At 41.3% G+C, this 26,757-nt stretch overlaps 1 protein-coding gene across 1 annotated transcript in view; it reads right to left on the bottom strand.

Annotated features, from left to right (window-relative positions):
* PAPOLG (poly(A) polymerase gamma) overlaps nt 1-26,757 on the bottom strand; it is a 78,686-nt gene that overhangs the window by 35,240 nt on the left and 16,689 nt on the right. The window contains exons 8-15 of the mRNA XM_073335310.1: nt 25,360-25,449; nt 8,397-8,535; nt 8,141-8,213; nt 7,951-8,071; nt 7,391-7,475; nt 6,173-6,226; nt 750-869; nt 206-315 (exon numbers count right to left, since the gene is read on the bottom strand). Of these exons, the coding sequence (XP_073191411.1) occupies nt 206-315; nt 750-869; nt 6,173-6,226; nt 7,391-7,475; nt 7,951-8,071; nt 8,141-8,213; nt 8,397-8,535; nt 25,360-25,449 (792 nt within the window). The remainder of the gene's footprint in view (nt 1-205; nt 316-749; nt 870-6,172; nt 6,227-7,390; nt 7,476-7,950; nt 8,072-8,140; nt 8,214-8,396; nt 8,536-25,359; nt 25,450-26,757) is intronic.

Raw genomic sequence — 26,757 nt, 5'->3', positions numbered from 1 at the left:
GTATACATCCAAGATAGATATCTGTTTTGTGGGCAAAATAGAAAGTTTACTATTTTAAAATTAAGCCTCCACATGCTCTGTGCCTAGACCTTCACCATAACTATCCTGGAGGAGGAAGAGTTTATTGATTATATTAGCTATTTAGATCATCTTGTAAGAGTCAAACTAAAAACCATACCAAGACTAAAGTGAAATATAAGCTTACCTGTATCTGTGAATGATTGTATATCATACGTTAAGTCAATGTTAACACTTTCTGCATTTTCCATTTTCCTAAAAATTATTCCAAGGAACCACATGGATACATAGTTGCTCCTTTAAAAACAATAATAAAAAAAATCACTGATGTGTCTCATTTGTGTGTCAATGTCAGTTCTATTTGGATGTTCCCAATTTAACTTCAGGAACTGGATTAAACAAAATAATCTCCATCATTTACCTGTTCATTATTATAGAGTTGCAGATTAAATCTGCATTTTAGTACTTATGTGTTTTGGTATACTAGTCAGAGGTACAATATTTCACTCATTCTTAAATGTTATGACATGTTCAGATTGCCTTTTCTTGAAGATACACAGCTGTGAAACAATGTTTGATTAGCTTGAAATACCTCCACATGCATTCTTGCAAGATATCTACAATGACTGAAGACTAGCAGATTTCAATTTAATTTTAACAGGGACCAAACTACCACATTCTTAAACTTTAAAAAAAAAAAGAAAGAAAAGAAAAAAAAAAACTTAACTTACTCTTTGCAATGTTCCTTGTTGCCAGGGAAAGACTGAGGATTAACATGTGCAAGGTTTATAAATTCATTTCTCTCCAAGTTCCCAACGAGTACACGAATTTTAGATTCAACTAGACCAACCCTAATAAAAACATCAGGTGTTAGGTTAGTTTGGTTTTAATGAATCAGGCACAATACAATAGTTTGAACTACCAGTTAGAATTTAAAAAGCGTAAAATACCAGTCCAATCAACCCAACATGACAGGGAGCTTAGTAGGATTTAAATATAGCAACCCAAGGCTGGATCTCTCAAGATGTATGTTCACTTTAATTAGGACTGGAGGAAGTTCCCTTTAGACAATAAATATTGCTTTACATGATTGAAAACCTCGTGACAAGTTCATGATAACCATTATCCTCTAAAGGAGTTAAATACGGCCCTTACCATTCTAGCCATCAAGGGGTTGTGGGATCAAGATCCTAGGTTGCAAGTTTAACACTGTTTGGTTGGATCGCAGGTAGGCAGAAAAGTCAGTTTGAAGCAAACTATGCTTGGAAAGGTACCTTAGTTTGTAGCTCAAGAGGTCACGGGAGGATTGTGTTTTGAGAACTGCACTTCAGAGCTTTTTAGCTGGAAGAGCAGAGTTCTTGCTAGAGCTAAGTAGAGAAAGATAGTTCTGCTTCTGGAGTATTTAGACATTTTGAAATTTGATCTTGTTCTGATTTGGAAGGTAAGCAAAAAATGCAGAATTCTCTGTAAAAGGGAAAGAAGTGGTATACTTGGGTTCTGTCGGAGCTTCTCCTGGGTCCCATCAGAACCTTGCCTAAATCTAACCAAAATGTTTAGTTTTCACCAACAAACTGTTTTGTTGGCATTTTCCCAATTCGCTCCAGCTGTCTGTCCTTGTGAAAGCGTAGGAAGAATGGTTTCAGAGTAACAGCCGTGTTAGTCTGTATTCGCAAGAAGAAAAGGAGTACTTGTGGCACCTTAGAGACTAACCAATTTATTTGAGCATGAGCTTAGCTGTAGCTCACAAAAGCTCATGCTCAAATAAATTGGTTAGTCTCTAAGGTGCCACAAGTACTCCTTTTCTTTTTGTAGGAAGAATGTCTTCCTATCCAAACCAAGAGCAAAGTCTGTAAGCAGGATAAGGGCAGAATAACCCAAGTTATTCTGGAACACACTTAACATTATGTTGAAGACCTGAACAGTAGCAGTTTTCCTCAGTTACTTAAAGGAATACTGTTAACTTGAAGCCAGTTTAAAAAAAAATTTCTAGTCAATTCCATACATTTCAAAGAATTCAGGTACTGTATTGACCCCTGAACCCACCTGAAAATTGTTTGACTAGGAAAATAAAATTTAAAAACTCCTATGGCAGTGTGGAACAAACAAAAAGAAAGAAAGCCTGTACAGAAAGTGATGTCAAATGACAAACTGACTAATTTCCCCTCTCTCTTTAATACTTCAGCATAACTATTGCATGAACCAGTAAGTTTAAGAAGTCACAAACTGAATTAAATTCATGGTATCAGGTAAAGTGTTAAGGACAAGTTTGGTCTTTTTCTTGTCCTTATGTTCCTTTATTACATAAAGAGTGATTTTAAAGTATATATATTTATTTCCTTGTTGTTAGAATTTGTTATTGTACATAAATAATTGTTTCATCATACATTAGAACTAACATAAATTAGATATCAATCATGCTATAATTAAAAATATACATAGATCATGTCAAAAGAAACTCCCTAAGTGTATGGTAATAGTTGTTAGCCAATACATATATGTTAGGCACAGTATACATTACATTAATTGGTATTATGTACTCAGTGTTAATAGAATATGTATAGGCATTGGGAAGTTATATTAATTGGATGTATTATACTCTTCCCACAATTCTATTCACCCATGTCAAATATCCCACAACACTGCAAAGCTGAAGTCAGTTTTGGCATTAGAAAATAAGAAGCCTGTCAAAGCCAAAATACACCAATGGTGTGTCCTAGAGGTAAATCCTAATCTGTTCTAAGTCCAACTGGTTTGGAATGTGGTTTCCAAAACAGAGATAATGAAAGGTACAGAACAACAACATGTTAAGGAACTGGTGGGCTGGATTGTAGGTGACATATAAAGTGCTTTTAAAAAACTTGTAAACAGTCATGATATAAATGGAGGTAATTTTGGAGGTGCTTCTTCAACTCACACTTACTGCATAAGGTGAACATGCTTCAAGGTAAGAATTGCTTCCTGAAAGGTGGGTATGTAATGTCTCCTTTTTATATTGCATTGTTTGTCTATAGGCTATAGATTTTTGGTTAGATTTGGTTATTTGGGCTTGAACATTTTTCAAATTGAACCAAAAATACAGTGAAACAATCAGTTATATTGTTAATCAACACAGCACAAGTTATTATCCTCAGAACAGCCATATTTTACAGATGGATTTTGCCCTTGAGTAGCCATGTGAGACAACTATTAGTTCAGTTAAAACAATATTTTATTGAAACTGTGACAAACATATGTTAACTGCATTTATACAGCGTGTTGTAGGTTACTCCTGCCTGCATTAACACACACACACACACACACACAAAATGTGCAACAGTTAGGGTTGCTACACTCAGACCTGACTCAAATCCACAAAAACAGAGAAATGGATAAGCCAACTCAACAGTACATGTCCTCTTTTATACCCAGACCCCTTATTACCACAACTACTTACACTACAAACTTAACTCTGTCCCCTACAGATGCCAGCCTTTCATCACCTCCGAGTTATCCCCTCCCAGTGCATCAAAACACACAACTAGGACAGGGACATTTGGTAGAGGAGTGTGTGAAGGGAAGGTTGGGGGAGCAGCATCTGTGAGTGAATGAATGAATAGTGCTACGTACTGTACTGTTTCGCTGTGTGTGCATGCGAACATACATACATTTTATAAAGAGAAAGCTCCTGTTCTTTTTTAGTGGATGATCAGACCGCCAAGGAAAACAAGACCCAAATTTCATATCCTTCCTATTAAAATGAGAAAAAGCCAAGGCTGCACAGAAAAATCAAAGGGCCTAAAAAGCAGTTTTGTATCAAAAAGCCACTTTTTAGAGCAGCAGCAGAGATTTATGCTCCATTTTAAAACAGAACCCTAACTATGGAGTTTCTAGCAGGGTGCCCCCATTAACTGTTACATGCAGCCTTAACACAGTTAAGCACTTCATTTCAGAAACAAACAAAAATTAATGCTTAACAGGCTATTGTGACATAATACATAGTTTTGGCCTTAAAAATGTTTGATATTTAATATGATATTGTTTGATTGAAATGAGCACATTTGGGTTGTTAGTTACATAACAAAGAGGAGGATATTCTGAAATATGTACCCTATTACCTGGTGTTGCTACACATAAGGTAAATAAACGATCATAACCACACTTCATTAGAACAAATAGAAATAGGTTAGAATATAGCAAATGGTGCCAACCACTTTTTTCTTGAATTGCTATTCTGATATAGTGCTCTCACAAGGAGTCCTGCAGATTAGTTTAAAGCTGCTAGTGTTCTGCAGCCTATTAAAAGCTTATTGCTATACAACTGTTTTTGAATCCTGACTGCCTTCAGATCAAACTCCTTTCCAGTCAGTGCTAAAAGCAAAGCTGTTGGCTTATGGCTAATATAGGAAAAAGTCTTTATCACCATGTTGATGTTTAAATTCTCAGCCTCAGAAGTGTGATCCCACATCTAGATTTCAGAGAAATGGTTGATTATTGAAACACAAGTCCCTATAAGAACAAATCATGTAATATGTTGATACTATAACTACTGAAAAGTTATTTTTGAAACTGAAGCTTACTTGTAAACCGCAGCATACACTTACAATTCAGAAGAAAGTAATTAGGAGAAATCTTGCATTTGGAAAGATATGATTTGAAGAGCCAATTTCATAGTAGTGACTATACAGCTGCATAACATAAGAGGACACCACCACCAAACACCCCCCACTTACTTCAGAGTCACCATTACCAATGAAGATTTTCAGACAGGAGCAAGGTTTACCCAGGGCCAAAAAACAAAAACAGAAAAACACTCAAGAACATTTTTCCTTGTATGCTTTCACATATCACTTATGTCCCAATCCTTTATCATCTTTCAAATCCCTCAAACTTCTGCACAGGCCACCAATACTGATCAGCCAAAATTTACCACCACCTATATTAAAAATGGTTAGTTTTATGATTAAATTGGTCACTTGATGCATTATTGCTCTCAACTGTGTGCTTTAATTGCAAGTTACCTGGTGCTGATAGCATGTCTTCCTCTTGCATACTGCCAGTCGGGCAGCACTTAAACTGCAGATATTGTTTAATCTTACTAGTGCTTATCATTGCTTGTGGTGTTTTGAGAAACCACCCCAGAAGGTTGGAGGTTTAACACTTATCTAAGTTTTCCAAGAGAATTATAGAAAGCTGTCATAAATATAAAGGGAGGGGTAACCACCTTTAAATCCCTCCTGGCCAGAGGAAAAACCCTTTCACCTGTAAAGGGTTAAGAAGCTAGGATAACCTTGCTGGCACCTGACCAAAATGACCAATGAGGAGACAAGATACTTTCAAAGCTGGAGGGGGGGGGAGAAACAAAGGTTCTCTCTGTCTGTGTGATGCTTTTTCCGGGACCAGAGCAGGAATGCAGGTCAGAACTCCCGTAAAAGGGTTAATAAGCAATCTAGTTAGATATGCGTTAGATTCTGTTTTGTGCTGAATGGAATGTATATTCCTGTTTGTGTGTCTTTTTGTCACTTAAAGGTTTTGCCTAGAGGGATTCTCTATGTTTTTAATCTGATTACCCTGTAAGGTATTTACCACCCTGATTTTACAGAGGTGATTCTTTTACTTTTTCTTCAATTAAAATTCTTTTTAAGAATCTGATTGCTTTTTCATTGTTTTTATGATCCACAGGTTTGGGCCTGTGTTCACCTATGCAAATTGGTGAGGATTTTTATCAAGCCTTCCCCAGGAAAGGGGGTGTAGGGTTTGGGAGGATTCGGGGGGGGAGGGGAGGGAAAGACGTTTCTAAGCAGGCTCTTTCCCTGTTATATATTTATTAGACGCTTGGTGGTGGCAGCAATAAAGTCCAGGGGCAAAAGGTAAAATAGTTTGTACCTTGGGGAAGTTTTAACCTAAGCTGGTAAAAATAAGCTTAGGGGGGGTTTCATGCAGATCCCCACATCTGTACCCTAGAGTTCAGAGTGGGGAAGGAACCTTGACAAAAGCTTTTTAACATTTAGCACCTACACCTTTGTGTTCAAATACACTACAGTAGTTAATTCCAAGTTGAATAGTTTTAAACAAAGAAGAGTTTAGTGCTCCACCATTTTCTCCAATACATGAAGAAAATCCAACTCTAAACCATGTTTCAAGTGAAAGAATAAACCCATATTTAAGAATGACTTACCATTCTAAATGATTCTCTTCAGTAGAGGCACTAGCAGTCAACACAATATAATGCCTGAAAAACATTAAAATATTTAGCCTGTCTCTGGGATCAGAAAGTTTAGTTGCCAAACTCAGAATAGAAAACTCACTGCAACAATTCCAAGACTTCTTGACATGAAAAGTCATGGATCATACTTTCCCAGAACTATGAAGAATAAATCTACGCTGGGTAGCTGTGTAACTGAAAACAGATAGAAAGATCACATTCCACTGAACCAAAAACATATACATGCAATTTACTCTTGTATTAGTTCATTAATGTATTATTATATCTAACTGCTTAACCACCCATCATCTAGCATTATACTATATTTTAACGAAGGAGCAATCCTAAAACACTAATGCAGTTTGAAAGTTTAATCTCTCCAAACCAATGGAATATTTTAACTCTTCTAGGATGGCTCTTAAAAGAACTCTAGTTACGTAGAACAAGAATGCTTTCTTCCTTTGGGATCGGCACTAATGTGTCTAGGGGTATATCTACACACTTATGGAGATATGTAAAGACATAAATACATACCTGTACATATGTACAGACACCGCATGCCCTGCTAGCGTGGGTATGGCTTATTAGAGTAAGTGTTCTAACACACCTGAAGCCCCAGGGTATACACCCTACATGGCTCCCACACCCATGCAGTGTTTCCCACATCTACACTACTATTTTTAGCTGCATAGTGTCCCCGCTGCTGGAGCCCTTCACTGCCACATGTAGCTACACGTGTAGTGCCTGTACTCTGCATGCCACCATAAGACTAGACAAACTAGGAATTATGCTCTTTAGGGTGAGCTAAGTATGCTTCCTCATATGTTTAGGATAAATTTGGGGTAATGGTTCAGCTATTTCAGCCTAAATGGAAATAAGCCTCTTCCAATTCCCTTTTCTTCAAGCTATTTTCAAGCCACATTTAGAGGTACTGAAAACATTTCTGCATAGTATAAAAGTTACAGGTTTTCTTACTGAAGAGTAGTGTGCATTTTACTTTTACTGCATTCTAATTCACTAGGTAGAATAGGGATGGGAGAAAATGAAGTCCCTATAAGCAAACAGCAAGTTATGGTAGTTGTACTAACCTGAAATTTTTTCCTTTTTTTAAAATCAGAGAGCAAAAAATTTATTCCAATTGCATTGTAGTTCAAAATATTTCAGACAGACAGACAATGGATTCATACATACTTGTACTTCTGAAAAAAGATCGGGGGTTCAAGGAGTTTTGGCCAGTCTGATTTTCCTTGGAGAATTTCATCTGTGACAGCAAGACCTATGTTTTTTTTTTAAAAAAAAAAAATTGCTATGTTTGATTTTTGTAGACAGTTAACCTGACCAGGTAAGCATATTAAATTTCTACCCAGATCTTGGATACCAAGTCCTTTGAGATCTATGTATGAAAAAAGCTATATGAAAGCTAGGAATCATCATCATCCTGCGCGGTTAACTAAAGGATAGAACAAATGGGAATTCCTGCCACTACACAGAACTGGGTCACCTACTACTGTAATCTCAATACACTTTGGAAAGTTGACCCTGCATCACCATGCTAGTCCAAACTGATTCCTAGAAATGAGAAACAGAAGAGATGTAGTTCATCTGTTCCATCCTCCTGCCAGTGCCGGATTGGTCCTCACAGCATATAAATGTGTTTTCTTCTAAAGGAAGAAAATTTTTACTTGGCATCTATTTATTTTGGCTCATTTTTAGATCATGTAAAAAGTATGGAGAGGTTTGAAATGCATTACCTTGCTTGAACTCCTCTACCATTACTGCTCGTGTTGAAGTAGACACATTATACGTAGAGTTCTGCTGCGGATAGGCTGGCGTGATTATGGGCATTAGATGATATCGGTCAGATGGGTTTACCTATGGCATTAGAATGGTTCCATTAGTGTGTTTAAAGTGATTATAAATTAAGAAAAGAAATCTACATACCCTAGGGTCCCAGACTGGCAAATTTAGATTGCTATCTTCAGGTTGTTTGAGCAACACAGGATTTGGCCATTCCCTGTACAAGAGACCAAAGAATGACTATCACGTATAGTTTTGTCCATGTAAAGTAATTTTTCTTTAAAATTACACAAAATGAAGACAATTTAGCTTAAGTCTAGTTAAGTGTAGAACTAGTTTGACAAGACAATGCTTAGCTAATTTTGGAGGGGGGGGCTATGAGAAGTGTTTAAAAACTTACCATTTTGAAAAAATTAGGAAGAATTTGTGAACAAGAGTAGATGCCAATGCATTTGGATAGAGCTGACATGTTCTTGCTACCAGCATCGCCCAGGAAACACCACCAAGAAATCCCAACACATTGGAATAAATACCACGTCCTAGAATATACACATTTTAAAGTTAGCCTTTATTTTTAAAGTGTGCAAGTACGGTTCTTTCCAAAAACTTAGAGCTCTAGAAAATATTTAACAAAACTGATTACAACCCAATCTTTACAGATTATACTTAATTATATTACGTCTACTTATTCCCATTTAAGTGCCAAAAAAGATATTTGATTCCAGTTTCCCCGTCTCTCAAGGTAAGATATACTGAAGGCCCCATACACATACTTCCAATTTGCAGAACCAGAGGGCTCTTTGGCTGTGCTCATTTTGCACTGATTCTTGCACTGTTCTGGCGGCTGGAGAGGGGAGCCTTTAAAATTTGCCTTCCTTTTCTAGACTTGGGGGCTGATGGGCCTGAACCACATCATATGAATACAGACAAGAGACTGAGCAAAATCCACATATGAAAGTGTTGACAGCACATTTGTAGCTGCTTTAGTCAATGAGCATTTTCATTAGTGTTTTCCAGGCAGCCTTGCTCAGACCCCAGTTATGCCAGGGAAGGAAAGCATTTGTAGCCAGATTCAACAACTCATCTCCCCGACTTCACAGGATTTCAGTGCCATCCAAGTCCTGCTCAGAGACTAGAGCTGGTCAACATTTTGACAGAGGCCTACTAAGAATTTTCTCATTACATTTTTGAAAGTTTTGCCAGTTTTGGATCAGCACTATCTGAGATCCCTCCTATCAAGGCAGACTGCAATTCTTTCCCATCTCAAAGATGTTTCTCAAGTTAACAGTTTGGTGCACATGATTACCCATGAACTTTTCCATCCTAATCTTGTCTTATTTCAGACTAACCAAGATCATGGGCTAGATATCGTAATTTTCATTCAAAGACCAAAAGCGGATCTCAGAACACTTCACATTGTCCATAGGCAAGACAAAATAATTAACCATTACTATCACAAAGCAGCAACAAGTCTAGAACAGTAACAGTTCTCAGTCATCCATTTAAACATTAGCCAGATTCAATGGTTTACTTTTAGAAGTCAGTGAAGATAAAGCCTGTTCAGGTCAGTAGAGTCATCTGTCAAACATCCAGTTTACTGCTCCCCAAATTGCAATTTCTTTCAATTCCCATAACATTTATTCTGAAGGCACTTTCTTTGTGTCTTTTTGTTGTTGTTATACATGAAGGTTACTCACTTGTAACCCAATTTCTCTGACACTAACTCTGCATATTCACTTTCGTGATGTGCCATCTGATGGAACTTTCTGGTAATACGGCCAGTGAGTGCCCACAAGCCCCTCCTCCTAGTCCCCTCAGTGTTCAAGCATGTTGTAAGGGCGTGGCCATAAAAAGGAGCATTGTGTGAGCACTTGCTCAGTTCCCCCCCACAGCTAGTGCCAAGTACAGTGGTATTACTCAGGACTCTACGGAAGAGGGGAAGATGTGTGGACAGCATGAAAATGCAGCGTCCATCTGGAAGAACTCCGGTTACCTTCATTCCTTCTTTGAAGGTCCTCTGCATAGCCTCACTCTTGGGGTAGTTTGACAAGCAATATTCAGCAAAGGATGGAGGGACACAAGGTCCTAATTAAATAGAGATTGAAACATCACCCTGCCAAACTGAGCATCAGATCTACCAGATAAATCTAAAAGCATAAAATTTCGTGAAAGTATGAACTGAACCCCAAAGTGGCAGCTTTGCATATCTCAATAAGGGCATCATATCTAAAATACAATTAGTAGAGATAGTTCTGAGACCCAGTGCTGGAGAGAGAAGATCTCTTATAATTTTAATACTCAATTTCAATAACCAATCTAGACAATGTTGGCACAGAAAAAGCATGGTGTTTGCAATTTTCAGCACAGCAAGTGAACAGTTTTGGAGAAAATCCTAAATTCCGCAGTCAGACAGTAAAATAAGGAGCTTTTAAAATCTAAATAATGCAATCCAGATTCACTTATCAACATGAGGTTGAGGAGGGAGAGAAAGATAAATTGATTTTCATGTTAACCAATCAATTAGTTTAGAGAGAAATCTGGGGTGAGGCTTAAGTGCCTCCTTGTCTTTACAGAAAATTGTAAGAGGAGGGCCAGCCATCAAGGCCTACAGTTAACTGGGGGCTTGTCTACACTTGCAAGTTTGTTGCCAAAAACTGGGGTTTTGGCGACAAAACAGCAATAGCGTACACACTGCAAGGTCACCTTTTTCAGAACCCCCCTCCCCCAGTTTTGGCGACAAAAAACTTCTACCCCCTGCAAGAGACTTTTGTCTTTCCCCCCGTCCCTTTATTGTCAACAGCCAGCCAGTCTAGACACCACAGGTTTTACCTCCAATTTTATTGGCCTCCAGGAAACTATCCCACAATTCCCATGCTGCTGCCACTCTGGTCAGCAGTTTGAACTCTGCTGCCCTGCAGCCAACGCGCCCCTTCCCCTTGCAAGCACCAGGACTTTTAAATCTCATTTCCTGCTTGCTGGCTTCCCAGGTGAGCATGGTTGGCTATCGCCCCAAATGTGCTCCCGCTTGGACCAGCACTGAGTTGTTGGATCTGATCAGTATATGGGGAGAGGAGTCTGTTCAGTCTCAGCTGTGAGCGACCCGTAGGAATCAGGACACATATGGGCAAATTTCTCGAGGCTTGTGCGATAAGGGCTACGATCAGGACATGCAGCAGTGCAGAGCGAAGATAAAGGAGCTGAGGCAGGCATACCATAAGGTGAGGGAAGTGAACCATCGCTCCGGTGGTGCGCCAAGACCTGCCGCTTCTATAAGGAGCTGAATGCTATCCTCGGTGGTGACCCCACCTCCATCACCGATAGCCCCGTGGATACTTTGCAGGCAGCAGAAAGAGGGGAATTACCCTGAGAATTACTCAGAATTACCCTGAGGCTGTAATTGTGGATGAAGAAGTCAAGCTAGAAGAGGCTGAGGTGCTCCCAGCAGGGTCACCTGGTGGGGCATGCAGCCAGGAGCTTTCCACTCTAGAAATGCTCAATGTGGAGCAGGAAGCAGATGAGACTCTGGGTAAGTTGCTATGGCTTGTGTAGGGAATTGAAAAGTGGGAGGCAAGTAGTGTGTAGCTAATCTGCATCGCCAAGCAGGGTGTCGATGGACATCGAGACCTGCAGCGAATCCTCTTGAGAGAGGCTCTAGAAAGTTTCCAAGAGGTACTTGATTGCAGCCTTGTTAGGTCCCCCCATTGTAGGTAACTGTATCTTGCCATTTAGCAAAGTGGCACATAGCTGAGCTGCCTATAGACTGGGGTGAAAGCCACAAGCATTCAGAAGCTGAGCCCTGGTTTCCCTAGTCACCCTCATCAGTGAGATGTCAGCCAGCAGGTTGGCTACCTGTGAAAAATTGTGGGATAATTTTAGAATGAGTTCCCTTCAAAACTGCCCTGCAAACCATAATCTTTTTGTCCATACGCACAACTGCCTTTCCACTCCTGAAACTCACCATGATTGGGGTGCTCGTAGAGCTGTGTGCTTGCTCATAGAAATCACTTTCTCGGCAGAAGGTCCGTTTTACTAAAACGTTTCAGTCATTTGCTGGAATAAAACAATCCCTCTTCTGTTCAGCACAGACCTTGAAGACCACATCACGCATCCCCACAGACTGGTTGCGGCAGATAAGAAAAAATCCTTGGCGCAGCAAAGGAGAGATGTTCTGCGAGGTGCTGCAGCGCGATGAGCGACAGACCGGGGCACGGAAAGAGTGCTGGGAAGCCGAAAGGCAGGACAGAAAAGAGACGGCTGCTTTTGCTAGGCAAGCGACAGAGCGGATGGTAAAAGTGATGGAGGATCAGACAAAGATGCTCAAGTCCTTGATACAGCTGCAGACTGAGCAGATCCGAGTTCAAGCACCTCTGCAGCAGATGCACAATTCTTTGCCAATCTCCCCCCCCCACTCCGATGCCCACACATTCCTGTTCACTCCACAGCACTCCTGAGTTTCCCTATCACTCCAGCCCCTCTGATAGCTTGCACAAGGATAGCTGGAGCCACAAACAGTTGTGAGGCTTTACCCTTTTTAACAACAAATAAAGCCTAAGGTATAATGGTACAGCATTTTTATTCTGTATAAAAGCGTATAGCAGTCAATTCACTCTCGGGTACAGGCTTCTAAAGCATTTTGTTGCATGGATCTTGGGCCCCAAAATTGTACATGGATGCAACAGGAAAGCAACTCCAAAGCAGACGTGTTACTGGGGGGGTCTAGCCTGCCATTTAAACACCTCCAGTGAGCTTTCAAACGGCCAAAGGCACATTCGACTACCATGCGGCACCTGCTCAGCCTGTTAAAATGCTCCTTGCTGATGTCCAGGTGCCCTGTGTAAGGTTTCATGGGCCAGGGCTGTAAGTGGTAAGAGGGGTCTACCAGGATTACTATGGGCATTTCCACATCCCCCACCGTGAACTTGTGGTCTGGAAAGAAAGTCCTCGCCTGCAGCTTTCTGTACAGGCCACTGTTCCTGAAGGTACGTACGTCATGCACCTTTCCAGACCAGCCTGCACTGATGTCCATGAAACGCCCCTGGTCATCCACATGTACCTGCAACACCATGGAGAAGTATCCCTTCTGATTGATGTATTCAGAGGCAAGGTGGTCTGGCACTAAAATTGGAATGTGTGCACCATCAATCACCCCGCCAGTTAGGGAAACCCATCTCTGCAAAACCATTCACTATGTCATGCACATTCCCAGAGCCATGGTCCTATGCAGCAGGATGCGATTTATTGCCCTTCACACTTGGAGTAATACAGCCCTAACAGTGGGCTTTCCCCACTCCAAACTGATTTGCGACTGACCGGTAGCAGTCTGGATTCGCCAGCTTCCACAGTGCGACTGCAACACGCTTCTCAATCTGGTGTCCTTGTGCCACAGGTCGGGGGCCAGCTCAGCAAATAGCTCCATGAAGTTTGCTTTACACATCCTAAAGTTCTATACCCACTGATAGTCATCCCACACCTGCATGACAATGTGATCCCACCAATCAGGGCTTGTTTCCCTAGCCCAAAAGGGATGCTCTACCATATGCAGCTGATCTGTGAATGCACAAAGCACCGATAAGTTGCTGCCATTCCTATCACACTCAGCTGCCTGCAATTCATCCTCTTAACTTTGCGAGTAACTGTGTTGCCATGCGTGATGTCCTCACGACAGCTAACAGCGCATAGGAGAGAAGTACAGGATCCATCCCCTCTCACTGCAGATGCTGGCAGGCACTACAAAAGAATGACGGTTGGAAAAACAGTGCGAAAGAAAACCAGAAACCATTGGAGGGGTGGGACACAAAGTAGTGCATGACCATATATTTTGCACATCCCAGGATGCACGGCGCTTCGTTTCTGCATTCCCACAACACCTAGCGACAGATGGTGTTGCCAGGTGGTGTTGCCAGGCATTGTGGGATACATATCCACAGGCCATTGCTCTCACTGTCAACAAAGGTGCCCCAAATGTGGACATGATCTGTCGACAGAGGGAGCAAATGTAGACACTTTGGCAACTTTATTTTGTCAATTTTTCCTTGTCGACATTAGCTTCATTGACAAAACTCGCTAGTGTAGAAAAGCCCTCATTCTTCTAGCTGAAGAGATTGCTATTATAAAGGCTTTTTTTAATGGAGAGATGAAACAATGAACAATTTGAGAGATGTCTAAATGTATATAGTCATAAAATGTATTAATGCCAAATTTAGATAACCATGGAGGAACTGGATTTCTTAATAATGGATAGAAGAGCAAAAAACCTCTAAAACTGTTTTTAAAAACAGTCAAGTGAAAATATAGATTACACCATCAATAGAATTATGAAAGGTGGCTATTTCCACTAGATGGACCTTAAGCAAAGAAATAGACAAACTCACATTTTAGGTGTACTAGATATTCTAAAATACATTGAATTGGAGCAGATACTGGATCAATAGCCTTATCAGACATATCTTCCATTTAAAATCAGAACATTTTCTAATTGACTGTTTCCTAGAATTAGGACATGCTGCACTTCTACAGAAGAAGATCTTTCTAGATCTGTTAAAGTCCTATTGCCCAAAGCAGTTAGATGTAACAATTGGAGAGCTAGGTAAAGAACTCTCCCTCCCTGCTGGGACAATAGGGCTGATGTTACTGGTAGAAGTTTGCATTTCCCCTTGGAAAGAAGAATTAGGTGCATCTACCATTGCGGTCTCAGCCAAAATTATGCAAGTTGCTCTGGCATGGCTAAGTTTGATAGATCTTTTTCACTACCTTTAACAGTGTGAAAGGAGGAAAGTTAACTGGTCCCCCAGCAGAGAAAAAAGGCATCTGTCACGAATATGCAAGCCTTCTCTTGAACAAAAACAAAGGAATTTTGTATTTAACCTGGTGCAAAAATATCCATGTCCAGAAAGTTGCAAAGGCTGAAAATGTCCTGAACTACTGAGTCCTTTACTAAGCACTCAAGCATCTTAGTCTAATCTCTGTTCAGCTTGCCCGTGAGCTGCTTGTGAGTTCCCACTACGTGCAGGGCAATCAGAGACTGTAGAATACACCAGTTCCATAGCTTTCTTGCCTCCTTGCAAAGCTGAGATGAACATGCCCCTCCCTGTTGGTTCACATAATACATTGCTGACATATTTGTGGTGACTTGAACCACCCTGTCCTGTACCTGTAGAAGGAATGACTTGACAGCCAGAAGGATGGCCTTCAGTTCTAACATTCATGTGCAAGTGTGACTCAAGGAGTCCAGAGACCTTGAATAGATTGAGATACCCCTTCCTCATCCCTTCTTGGATGCATTTGATGTAGCTATTGCAGGAATGTAGGGGAGGTAGAATGATACTCCAAGAGCATTCTCTAGGCTCAACCACCACATTAGAGAGGCTAGTGGCTTTTTTGGGAAATGGTGATTACTTCGAACATACTGTCCAGCTCTAGGATTGGTCTGGGAATCCCTTTTTCTTTGGAATCAGAAAAAATTGTAAATAAACCCCTTGGTTCCAGAACTTTTCTAGGACCCCCTCTATTGCTCCTGCTTGTAACAGAGTTTGTATTTGTGTTCTTAGTACCCTCTTGTGAGATAGACCCCCTAGAAAGGGAGGAGTGGGAGGTTTTTGAGGAGGAAGGTATTCAAATTGGATAGTATAAGCCTTCCTTTATGTCTAACATTCGTCTGTTTGAAGTGATATTTTTACGACTCATGGAATTCTGAGACAAGGATAGAATGATCCAGGCTTGGTTCACAGATCTCAAACCTCATGTCAAACTGGCTATGTCTTTGTTGCCTTATGTTAGGCTGCAGAAGAATTCTTCATCCTCCTCTGATGTTTAAAGGCTCTCTTCCTCTGCTAAGACAAAGGAGGACTGTTGTTGATGCTGATACTGTTTGAGTGTAGTAAGAGGAAGGTGGGTAGTAATGCTTACGATATCTAAACATGGGACCAGGTGACTAAAGGATTGAAACCGTCCCAGTGATCTTGCAGAAAACAGTTTCTTTTGTCTTTTCTATAACTTCATCAGTTTTGACTACATAACTAGTCACCCTTAAAAGGAAGATCCTCTGTTCTAGGCTGTGTCCGGAGGCAGAGAGGAAGATCTTAGTCACACATCTGCAGAGATCAGTGAACGAAGAAACTGATCCGGATGCAGTGTCCGATACCTCAGATGATTCTTTAAGTGCATGCTTTATGATGTTTTGACTTTTTAGGAGGGCATTAGCTAGTTTTGTTGATCTCTGGAAGATTTTTTAGTGAAAAGGGAGATAGTGTCCCCAAAAATGGAATTGGTACCTTGACATGACTGCTTAGTAATTGGCCAGTCATGTTCAATTTTCTTCCTAGAGAATTAACTCTTACTCCTTATCAAAGAGGGGAAAATGATCAGTTTTGGATCATTTGACCACAGCTGATGCAACAAGTCAGTCAGTTAAGAGGAAGGTGTAGAGGAAAACAGAAGGATCTTTCCTAAGGAATCTGATATGACTTGTCAGCTTTCTTTGAAACTGGCTGATAGGAAGAAGGGTTTGACCATATTGATTTATCTGGTTCCCAAAGTCCATCTAGTATTGGTAAAGGTACTGGATTTCCTGAAGTGGTATCTAAAATGTCAAAAACTGGGTGGGTGACCTCTTCGAAAGCCACTGAAGGTAAAAATGGTTCTCTGTTGGTCTTCAAAATGTGAGTGCAGATACATATTCCACTCAGGTGTGTCAGTGGGCCCAGCACACTGAAGCTGGTGACCTTTCCTTAGTACTACCTGTCAGGGTGGCGCTCTGGCCCCTCATAGCTCTCCACCGGCTATTTAAGTACAGCACCATCCTGACCTTCCTTAGTTCCTTCGCACTGAACATCAAACTGAGACAGAGTGGGTCGTGGACTAGACATCTACACCCACATACCAGTTAAAGTACAAGTAGGTAACAGTTTTTTCTTTGAGTGGTTGCAGATTTTTTTTATTCCACTCACTTGACTCACAAGTCAAGAAGGACTTGGGGCTCAGTCTACTTAAAGAACAACTGCAGAACTTTCCCAAACTTCCCAAAGTTTCATGTGATCTAGATGCAGTTGTAACAGCATAGTACTTAGTAAAAATATGCACTGAAGGCCATGTAGTGGCCTTGCAAATATCCAATATCAAAACATTGCTGAGGAATCATAGATTAGGGTTGGAAGAGACCTCAGGAGGTCATCTAGTCCAACCCCCTGCTCAAAGCAGGACCAACCCCAACTAAATCACCCCAGCCAGGGCTTTGTCAAGCCGGACCTTAAAAACCTCGAAGGATGGAGATTCCACTATCTCCCTAGGTAACCCATTCCAGTGCTTCACCACCCTCCTAGTGGAAAAGAGTTTCCCAATATCCAGCTTAAGTCTCCCCCACTGCAACTTGAGACCATTGCTCCTTGTTCTGTCATCTGCCACCACGGAGAACAGCCGAGCTCCATCCTCTTTAGAGCCCCCCTTCAGGTAGTTGAAGGGTGCTATCAAATCCCCCCTCACTCTTTTCTGCAGACTATGCGATTGTTGTAGTCTGAGTCACTCCATATGCCATGGTAAAGCAGGAAGTTATTCACCTGGAAATGGTCTGAAGACTGCCTGACACTTCATCCATCCTGCATAGGAGACAAAGAATCAATGCAATCAATGAGATGGTCTAGCCTTCTCTACATAGAATGCAAAGCATTGTCTCACACGCAACATATGAAGCCGCTGTTCATCTAGACTTGAACATAGCTTAGGAAAGAATACTAATAAGAAAATTGCTCTGTTAATAGCCAACTGTGAAACCACTTCAGAATTTTTTTTTTTTTGAGTGAGGCCTTAGGGTCACTTTATCTTTGAAATACTGCATATATGGAGGTCCTTCCATTAGCGCCTTCCATTTGCTTACTCTCCTTGCAGATGTTATGGCAGTAAAAACAACGATTTTTAATAAAGGAGGGATAGAGAACAAATTGCTAGGGGCTCAAACAGAGGTTCCAGGAGGACAGCCAGTACACTGTTAAGATCCCACAATGGAAGTTTTCTTCAGAGGTGGAAAGAACTACCACAGAGTTAGCAAAAATTTACTTCCACTGAATCAGAGGATGGAATGCAGAGATTGACTATCTGCTTACCAGCAAACAGAAACCTGAGGACTGAAGGTGTAATCTGGTAATCCCAAGTGTCCTGAATGTGGGCTAGACTCATCTGAATTCTCTGAGCTAGTGACCAAACCAAAAAAAATGTTTCCTCTTGGCCAAATCAATGAACACAGTGGAATGTTTTCTATTATTAAGTAAAAGTCACTGGACTGCTTCTGAACAGCATCCTTCCTCTTCACCTACCCATGCAGCATCCACACTGTGAGGTGCAGATTGCCCAGTGCTGGATGCCAAATTTGACCATGGTGTTGAATCAGTAGGTTGGGATACAGCAGAAGATATCTGGAAGGTCAGATAGATTGAGGTAGTTAGAGAACTAACACTGCCTTTACCACAGTGATGCAACGAGTATCAGTTTGGCATAATCTAACTTCAGTTTGAGAATAACTTGAGGAATGAGTGGGATTGGCTTGGGGAAGGCATACATCATTGCTAATCCCCAGTTCAGATGGAAGGCATCAGTTAAAGAGACTGGACTGAGATCTGCTCGAGAACAAAAACTGATAGCTGTTTGCTGCCTTTTGGTCTAAACAGGTAAATCTTCAGACTACTCCATTCTTTGAAGATGGACCTCAGAACCCTGGTGATGGACTGCTTGTGATTCTGGGATAAATGCCTGCTAAGATTATCAGCCACTGATTCTGAGCACCCAGTTAGAGTGCAACTGTGGGAATGATGGCTTCCTTGATGCAAAAGTGCCAAAACTTCATCACTCCACGACAGAACTGGTTGAAGCAGGCTCCTCTCTGCTTCTTTCATAAACAGATTGTGGTGGTATTGTCTGAGAGTATATGAACCACTGTGCCCTTGATCTGAGCCCAAAAGGTCCAGCATGTGTTGTAAATGGCTCAAAGTTCCAGGACATTGATATGAAGAGAATCTTTCTGTTCTGTCCACAAACCTTGAACTTTCAATGTCCCTAAATGTGCTCTCCAAGGTTTCTATAATTATGGTCCTGCTTGGTGCATTCATTGATCTGATGTGTTCACTACTCTACAAACACCAGGAGGGCTGGTAGCACTTTTACTAGGCTGTCCAGTGATTAAAATTCAGGAGATAAGTCAACTTCAACCAGCCTTGAAGAGGATGAAGACACAATCTCACATACTGGACAATGTACATGCAAGTGGACATATGACCAAGCAACTTCAGGCATACAGACTATAGTTGAAGGATGAGATCAGAGGGACAGAAACAGGCAACAAATTGCTTGAAATTTCTCATTCAGCATAAAATCCCTTTAACTCAGAGTCCAATAGGACCCCAATGAACTCATTTGGGTGTGTTTAATGCTGACTTTTCTTTGTTCAAATCAGACCCAGATGATCAAAGAGACATAGCATGAAATGGACATGATGTAGGACTTGATTTCTGGACTTTCCCTTCATTAACCTATCATCCAGGTAAGGAAAAACATTAATGCCTCTTTTTCTGAGATATGCTGCTACTATAGTCATGCATTTAGTAAATACATGTGGAGCTGAGAATAGGCCAAAGAGGAGCATTATGTCCTGATGTTGACCTACTACTACAAATCTCAAATTTCATATGGCTTGGGAGAATTGTCACATGGAGGTAGGCTTTTTGAAGATCAGCACACTAGTCATATTCATCCAACTTGGTGAGAATCATCACTAGGGTGACAATGATGCTTCTTATGCATTTGTTGTACTTGTTCAAACACAGCTCTCAACTCTCCCTTGGACTTGGGGATCAGGAAATACCATGAGTAAAACCCCTTTCCCCCTAATGCTGAAGGGAAAACTCTTCTACAGCTCCCAAAGCACACAGAGCCTGGACCTGCTGTAGGAGCAGTGACTTGAGAGGGATCCCTGAAAAGGGATGGCGTAGGGGGTAAGAAGGGGGAAATGGACAGGAACAGAATGGCATAACCTTATCCCACAGTACTTAGGATAATTTGTCCATAGTTACTGTTTCCCCAAGCCCGTAAAAGCGAAATAGCTTGCCTGCAAATGGAGGTGATATGGTTGAGAAGTTGATAACTGGAGTGTTGCTCTTGATAGGTGAGGAGCTGGCTGGTTATTACTGGGACCAGGAAGTGACTTCTTCTGGGACTTACCAACCATCAAAAGGTAAGTCCTCTATGCTTTGTTGGACCTCAGAAGCTATGCCAGAATTCTGTAACCATGAGACAATAATCCTGGGGAAAAAAAGTGTGCTCCGTGTCCTGTGTGGATTGCAGTGACTTCTTGGCCACCAGATGACCTTCCACAATGAATGCCTTAAACTCTTCCCAGGAGGATTCTAGCAATTTATATGTAAGTTTGGACATATTTTGTAAATTAGGAGGTTAACAGTACCTGCTGATTAGCAATGCGAATTTGTAAAGAGGAGGTCGAGTAAGTTTTTTCTTCCCATTAAATCTAACCGTTTATATCTCCCCTGATGCAATCTCTCACTTGCTGCTGTTATGACAAGTGAGTTAGAGGCTGGATGAGAGCAGAAGCACTGAAAACCCTGCATAAGGGCACAATACCTCTTTTCAGTATGCTTCACTGTGAGCAGTAAGGAACGTAGGGTACATTTTTGCAGGCTCCAAAAGTGCTTCATTTATAGGGAGAGCTATTCTCCTGGGAACCAATGATTGGAGAAAATATACCAACTTGTTAGTACTGTCCTGAACAAATTGTCTGAATGCCCAAGCCTGTAGCCATTCACCTCAGGAGACCTTGATATGACTTAAAATTTTCAGGTACAGGACAAGAGGAAGCTGGCACCATAGAATCATCCAGTGGAAAAATGAAGTGGATCCAATGAAATCTCCTGTGGCAACACCTGCCTCTGTAACAATGGTTGAGACTGAACTAGCTCAGAGTGAGGATGAACAAAGATCAGTGACCTTGCTCTGGACTGACCTGTACATTGGGACCTCACAGATTGAGGAACATCCCAAGGAGGCCATTGAGGATAAGGATATGGCATTGGTGGCCAGTGGGAACTGGACTAATACCCTTAACCCTACTGTGGGAGCAGTGCCAATCTCTATACTGCTCATGATCCCCAGGAGGTCTCAAAGAATGAGAATAGCACTTTGAAGGTGACAGAGGCAGAAGATGTTCCCAAATTCTCCCTTGAAGAAACTTCCAAGCAGTGGCAACGGAGGAACCACTCAGGTAGAGCAAGCAAACATCCAGCCTCACCTGAAGCCCAACATGCAGGCTGCATCAATGCTGATGATGGCAAAGCAGCTGGTGCCTTGAGCAGTGGTAGGGGCATTGCACTCACATGACACCGGAATGGACATCAGTAATGAAGTCAAGCCCAGTACCAGTCCTGCAGATGTGGTCTGCTCCAAAACGGTCATTACTGAAGATTGTAGCTCGACTGATGACTCCTCAGTACCAATAAAGGGGCCAAATTTAGTTCTGCATCCTGATTTTTAAGCAGTGCAGAAGACAGTGCTGACAACAGTGAATATTCTCTAACCAGTCTAGGAGGTATTGATAACACAGAAGAGGCCACCACAGTTGAGTGCTACTGAATTAAATAGAATGTCTGGGGCAGAAAGGCAAAGCAAGACAGATTGTGCCTGATATGTCAACAGACCAGAAACAAATTGGTGTCAACACCAACATCATTGGTACCAGACTTGACAGTATACAGTCAAATTGTTCTCATCTCAGTACTGGAGAGTAGATAGACAGCCTGCCTCTATCCTGTGTACCAGAGGAATCTGTCAGTTTGCACTCCTCTTAGGGGAGGAGGAGGAATCTCTCCTAACTTTGCAAAGGTTCTCATCCATTTTGAGACTAATTTTCCCTCAGAGTCTGAATCTGGCTGTGGAACAACAGCCCCTACCAGCTCTGAAGTGCTCTGCGGGATTGGACAATTGGCAGAGGTCTCCAGTTACCAAAGCAAGACTCATGGCCTGCTCCATAAGGTGCTGCTTCAAGCACAAAGTCTCTAGTCACCAGCATTCTTTTTTGAATGACTTACAGATGGAACACTTTCCTTTAAATGTGCCCTTCTCCAAGGCAGAGTAAAAACAGTGTGGGGGAAATCCCTATTAGGGATAGCCACCCCACACAACCGGCAGTGTTTAAAACCTGGTGAGGGCATCACACCAGGCTAAATCCTAAGCTAACTAAATACTAAGGATACTTCTAAAACTATATACACAAGCTCACAGCAAAGCACAAACAGTGAAGTGTGAGGGAAGATACCACACAGAATGCACCCAATCCAGCTGCAAGTGGTGAGAAGGAACTGAGGGGGATTGGGCAGTGCTGACCTTAAATAGCATGAGGAGGGGCTACAAGGGGCCAGAGGATGTAAGTTCTCCAGCTTTGGTGCACTAGGAGTGCACACCTGAGTGGAGGACATGTCTGCAACCATTGGAAGAACTTCAAAACTAGCACCTTCCTGTTCACCAATTCATGAAACTGGATAGAGTCCTCAGAAGGGGATGATGCAGAAGCAACACTCACATTCTCATCAGGAAGAGAATCACTCTCTAACTCTTGTTCTTTTTGCTTTTCACTTGAAGAGGTGGATCCTCCTTTTCTTCAGAAAGTATACCAGACACTAAAGAGGGAAAGTGTTCCAAATGTTGAGGATCCAATTGTCTCTGGTCCGTAGAGCTAGATTTCCCTTAATCTGGAACCGGGAATCCTGGCTTTTGAGAATGGTTAGGGAAACTAGGAGTCAGGCAGGATGCCCAAGGCAGCATATGCCAATCTGACCACAGGATGTCATTCTCAAACTGAGCAGGGGAACAGTGTTGTGAAAAAAAAGTCTACCTCTGAAATCACTTATCCAGCTCTCCTTCAAAGTGCAGATCCAATAACGAAACCTATTGGTCAAAGGACTGAAAGTGGAACTTGTAAAAGGGATAAAGGTGAGAATTTTTTGATGAGTCACCAGAGTGAGGAGGTCAGATATATTTTGATTTAGCCTTCCTTTTCCTTGGAACTGAAGTACTTTGTTCTGGTATGTTATCTGGCTGTTTGGGTCCCTTATCTGGAACCACCTCCCTACAAACCATTGTAATAATCTTTGTACAAAATATGCCTTGTGAGGTATAATTTGAAAACTAATAACTTCCAGCTGAATAATATCATGGTGAAATGTATGTAGCAACATTATATGTTAAGTTATGAACATAAGCTGAAATTAGGTTTAAAATGTATTTACCAAATAAGTTTGGGTAAACCAGCTTCTTAAAGACAAAGGACAAGCTGATGCCTCTAGCTAGATGTTGTTAAAATTGATGGGCAGTCACCTGTCAAATGGTGATTCTGTGGCAAAGAAGGAGGGGCAGGAACAGATCAATCTGCATTTTAGCAAACAGCATGGAACCTCTTTCACCGCCAGACTCCTTGTCTCCATCCTCACAGTGGGATGTAACTTTATCTAGGGGTAACCCTCAGGAAAATTTCAGAGTGTGACTGAACTGTAAAAGTGAGGGACAAACACCCCAAGAAAAGGAAAGAAAAAAAAAGAGAAAAAGAAAAAGGAAAGAAACAGCCTTTGGGAGCAGGTTCTGGCCTGAGAATTCAGTCAGCAATGTTACTGGGAACACATGGTAAGGGACTTCACCTTGAACCAAAGTTTAGTTTAAGTTTTAGTACTGGAAGCATTTTATTTTTGTTTCTCTTGTAACCATTTCTGCCTTATACTCACTTAAAACCTATCTCCTTGTAGTTAAATATGTTTCATTCTTTAATCAAAACTAATCCAGTGTTTTAAACTGTGCAGGTAACTCCATTTAGGGTAGAAATATTGGATCCATTGCCCCTCTAAGGTATCTTGAGTGTCCAGGACACATTTTGGGGGAAACTTTGAGACTGGGAATGTGTTGGGGTCACCTTGAAAGTGATAACCAAGCCTGGTGGAAGCCAGTGTGTGACTGATGTGTGGCTGACACGCTTCAGATACGCAGGGTCTTACCTGTGTGCTGGAAGTCTGAGTGGCCCAGGTGAGAGCTACAGCAGCAAAGCATTGTGAGGCACCTAAGTTTGCAGGGCAGTGCTGACAGCCCCCCACTAATCTGGATTGCCCCCCAGAATGTCAGAGGGGCTCGAGCATTTTGGAAACAGATTTGATGTCTTAGGTACAGATGGCTCTGATTTGGAACTGGAGCTTGGTGTTGAGGCAGACACCTTTACCATGGTAGCCTGCTTGGATGCAGAAGTACTCTGAGCCTATTCAGGCCTCCTATCCTTTCCTTCAGATCTCTTCAACACCTATAATCCCAGAGGTCTGGCAGTCAACTCCTCCTGCAGTAAGAAAGCTTGGAGTCTGTTTAGTCTCTTTCTGGCCTGGGGAATGAACATAGTATAAATAGCACAAGGCAAAGGGGAATGCCTTTCCCAAGGCATTTAAGACATCTGGTAAGGGTGCGACTATGGCATGTCATCTTTTAAAGCCATGTTTCTTCATCTTCAAATCTGCCGTGGACAACTGTACCAAGTGCTGCTGAATATCTGAACCATCCTAAAACCTAACCTAACATTAATTGATTAATCTTAACAAAAAAAAAAACAAAAAAAAAAACACAACCGCCCACTCTCCTTCCCACCCACCAAGGCACTTAACAAAAAACTATGGATCTAAGAGATCCAGAGAAGTCCATATCCATCTGTCTGCTGCAGTTGGAAGAGACTGAGGCAGCATTTGGTGCCAAAGCCTGAGAATGTACTCAAACATTGGGGTGAGGGGCAGGAAGGGTGTGGGAGCGCTCTAATGAGCACTCTTACCAGAAAATTCCATTGTCCAAATTGCACCGGTTGGCACATCCCAAGAGTGAAAATATGCAGAAGACACTCAAAGAAGAAGGTTAGTTAAGTTTATATAATCCATTGTGCAATAGGCATACGAAAAGTAGAGAGTTATTGTGTGAAAAGGTGGTGTTCAGCAGTTCTCATGACAAATATATGAACGTGCTTTAAGCTACTTTGACCCCCACGGAGACATTTGCCTCACCGTCTATATATGACTATTTACCTAGCATCATGACTACTCAATACACTATTTATGAGTGTTTACTACTTTAGCATGTCTGAATAAAATTTAGTTTTGAAATAAAGATTGCAGTTCTTATTCACGATCACATATATGGAAAGTTTGGCCTTTTTAAAAGATTCCTGAATTACCCCATGAAATATTCCTTAAGTGATTAGAAATGTTACTCTCAGCCTTCAGTTATCTAGACTTTTCATGAACTTTTCAGGAACAATTAAGCTTCTGGGTAGAGATCAAGAATGATTGTGTTTTACTCACGTTTTGCCCACAGTTTAATTGCTCTAAGGGTTAGTCTGAAGTTCTCCTTGTGTGGCACTAAATGCAGAATTTCATCAGTAACTCTGCAACCTGCAAGAGATTTAAATTGCAAATTTAATAATCTCAGCTTTTTACTAGTTTACCACTTTAGTCTTGTTGAAAGAGTTTCTAAAGTAAGCATTGTATAACAATTGCTTGTATAAACAAAATCCATATTTTACTACTGTAAATACGGTTAGAGGACACGTTAGTAGTCTCCAGTATGCACCCACATACCTTGTGAATATAACAGGTTTTCAGAGTTTAGACTGCAGCTATAATCAACAATTTTTTAACAAGTGAAAGTCCATTCTGCATGAGATGGGGGGGAAGGGAGGGAGGAGAAGAGGAGATCTGAGAGCCAAGTCGGTCAGTTTTAACAGCCATACACAATTATACAGAACTCAGGACTGTTGAGTAATGAGGTTAAGCTCTAAGTATCAGAAGACTGCCTTTGCTTTAAGTAATTCATAGCAATAGTTACTTTTATAGGTATCACCTCATGTCAAGTGCTTTAGCCATTTATGACAGGTTTCAGAGTAGCAGCCGTGTTAGTCTATCAGCAAAAAGAACGAGGAGTACTTGTGGCACCTTAGAGACTAACAAATTTATTTGAGCATAAGCTTTTGTGGGCTAAAACCCACTTCATTGGATGCATGCAGTGGAAAATACAGTAGGAAGATGCACACAAATGAAAAAATGGGTGTTGCCATACCAACTAGAACAAGAGTAATCAGTTAAGGTGAGCTATTATCAGCAGGGGGACAGGACTTTTGTAGTGATAATCAGGATGGCCCATTTCCTACAGCTGACAAGAAGGTGTGAGTAACAGTAGGGGGAAAAATAAGCATGGGGAAATAGTTTTACTTTGTGTAATGACCCATCCACTCCCAGTCTTTATTCAAGCCTAATTTAATGGACACCATAAAGAATATTTTTTTCTTATTGCTTATTTTTGCCCCCCTCCCCCGTTACTCACACCTCCTTGCCAATTGTTGGAAATGGGCCATACTGATTATCACTAAAAAAGGTCCCCCCCCCCCGCCGCTGATAATAGCTCATCTTAACTGATTACTCGTTATAATTGGTATGGCAACACCCATTTTTTCATGTTCTCTGTGTGTGTGTATATATATTTTTCTTACTGTATTTTCCACTGCATGCATCCGATGAAGTGGGTTTTAGCCCACAAGAACTTATGCTCAAATAAATGTGTTAGTCTCTAAGGTACCACAAGTACTCCTCGTTCTTTTAGCTATTTATATACAGCAGCACTGGCATACATCTCCCCCTGTAGTGGAAGAGGCAACCAACTGGCATAAGCACAGTGAACAAAGAATCAGGAAAATGTTAGGTATT

The sequence above is a fragment of the Lepidochelys kempii genome, chromosome 3, assembly GCF_965140265.1.
Source record: "Lepidochelys kempii isolate rLepKem1 chromosome 3, rLepKem1.hap2, whole genome shotgun sequence".
NCBI lineage: Eukaryota > Metazoa > Chordata > Testudines > Cheloniidae > Lepidochelys > Lepidochelys kempii.
The sequence above is the reverse complement of the archived record's forward strand: the minus strand, read 5'-3'. Positions and strand labels throughout refer to the sequence as shown.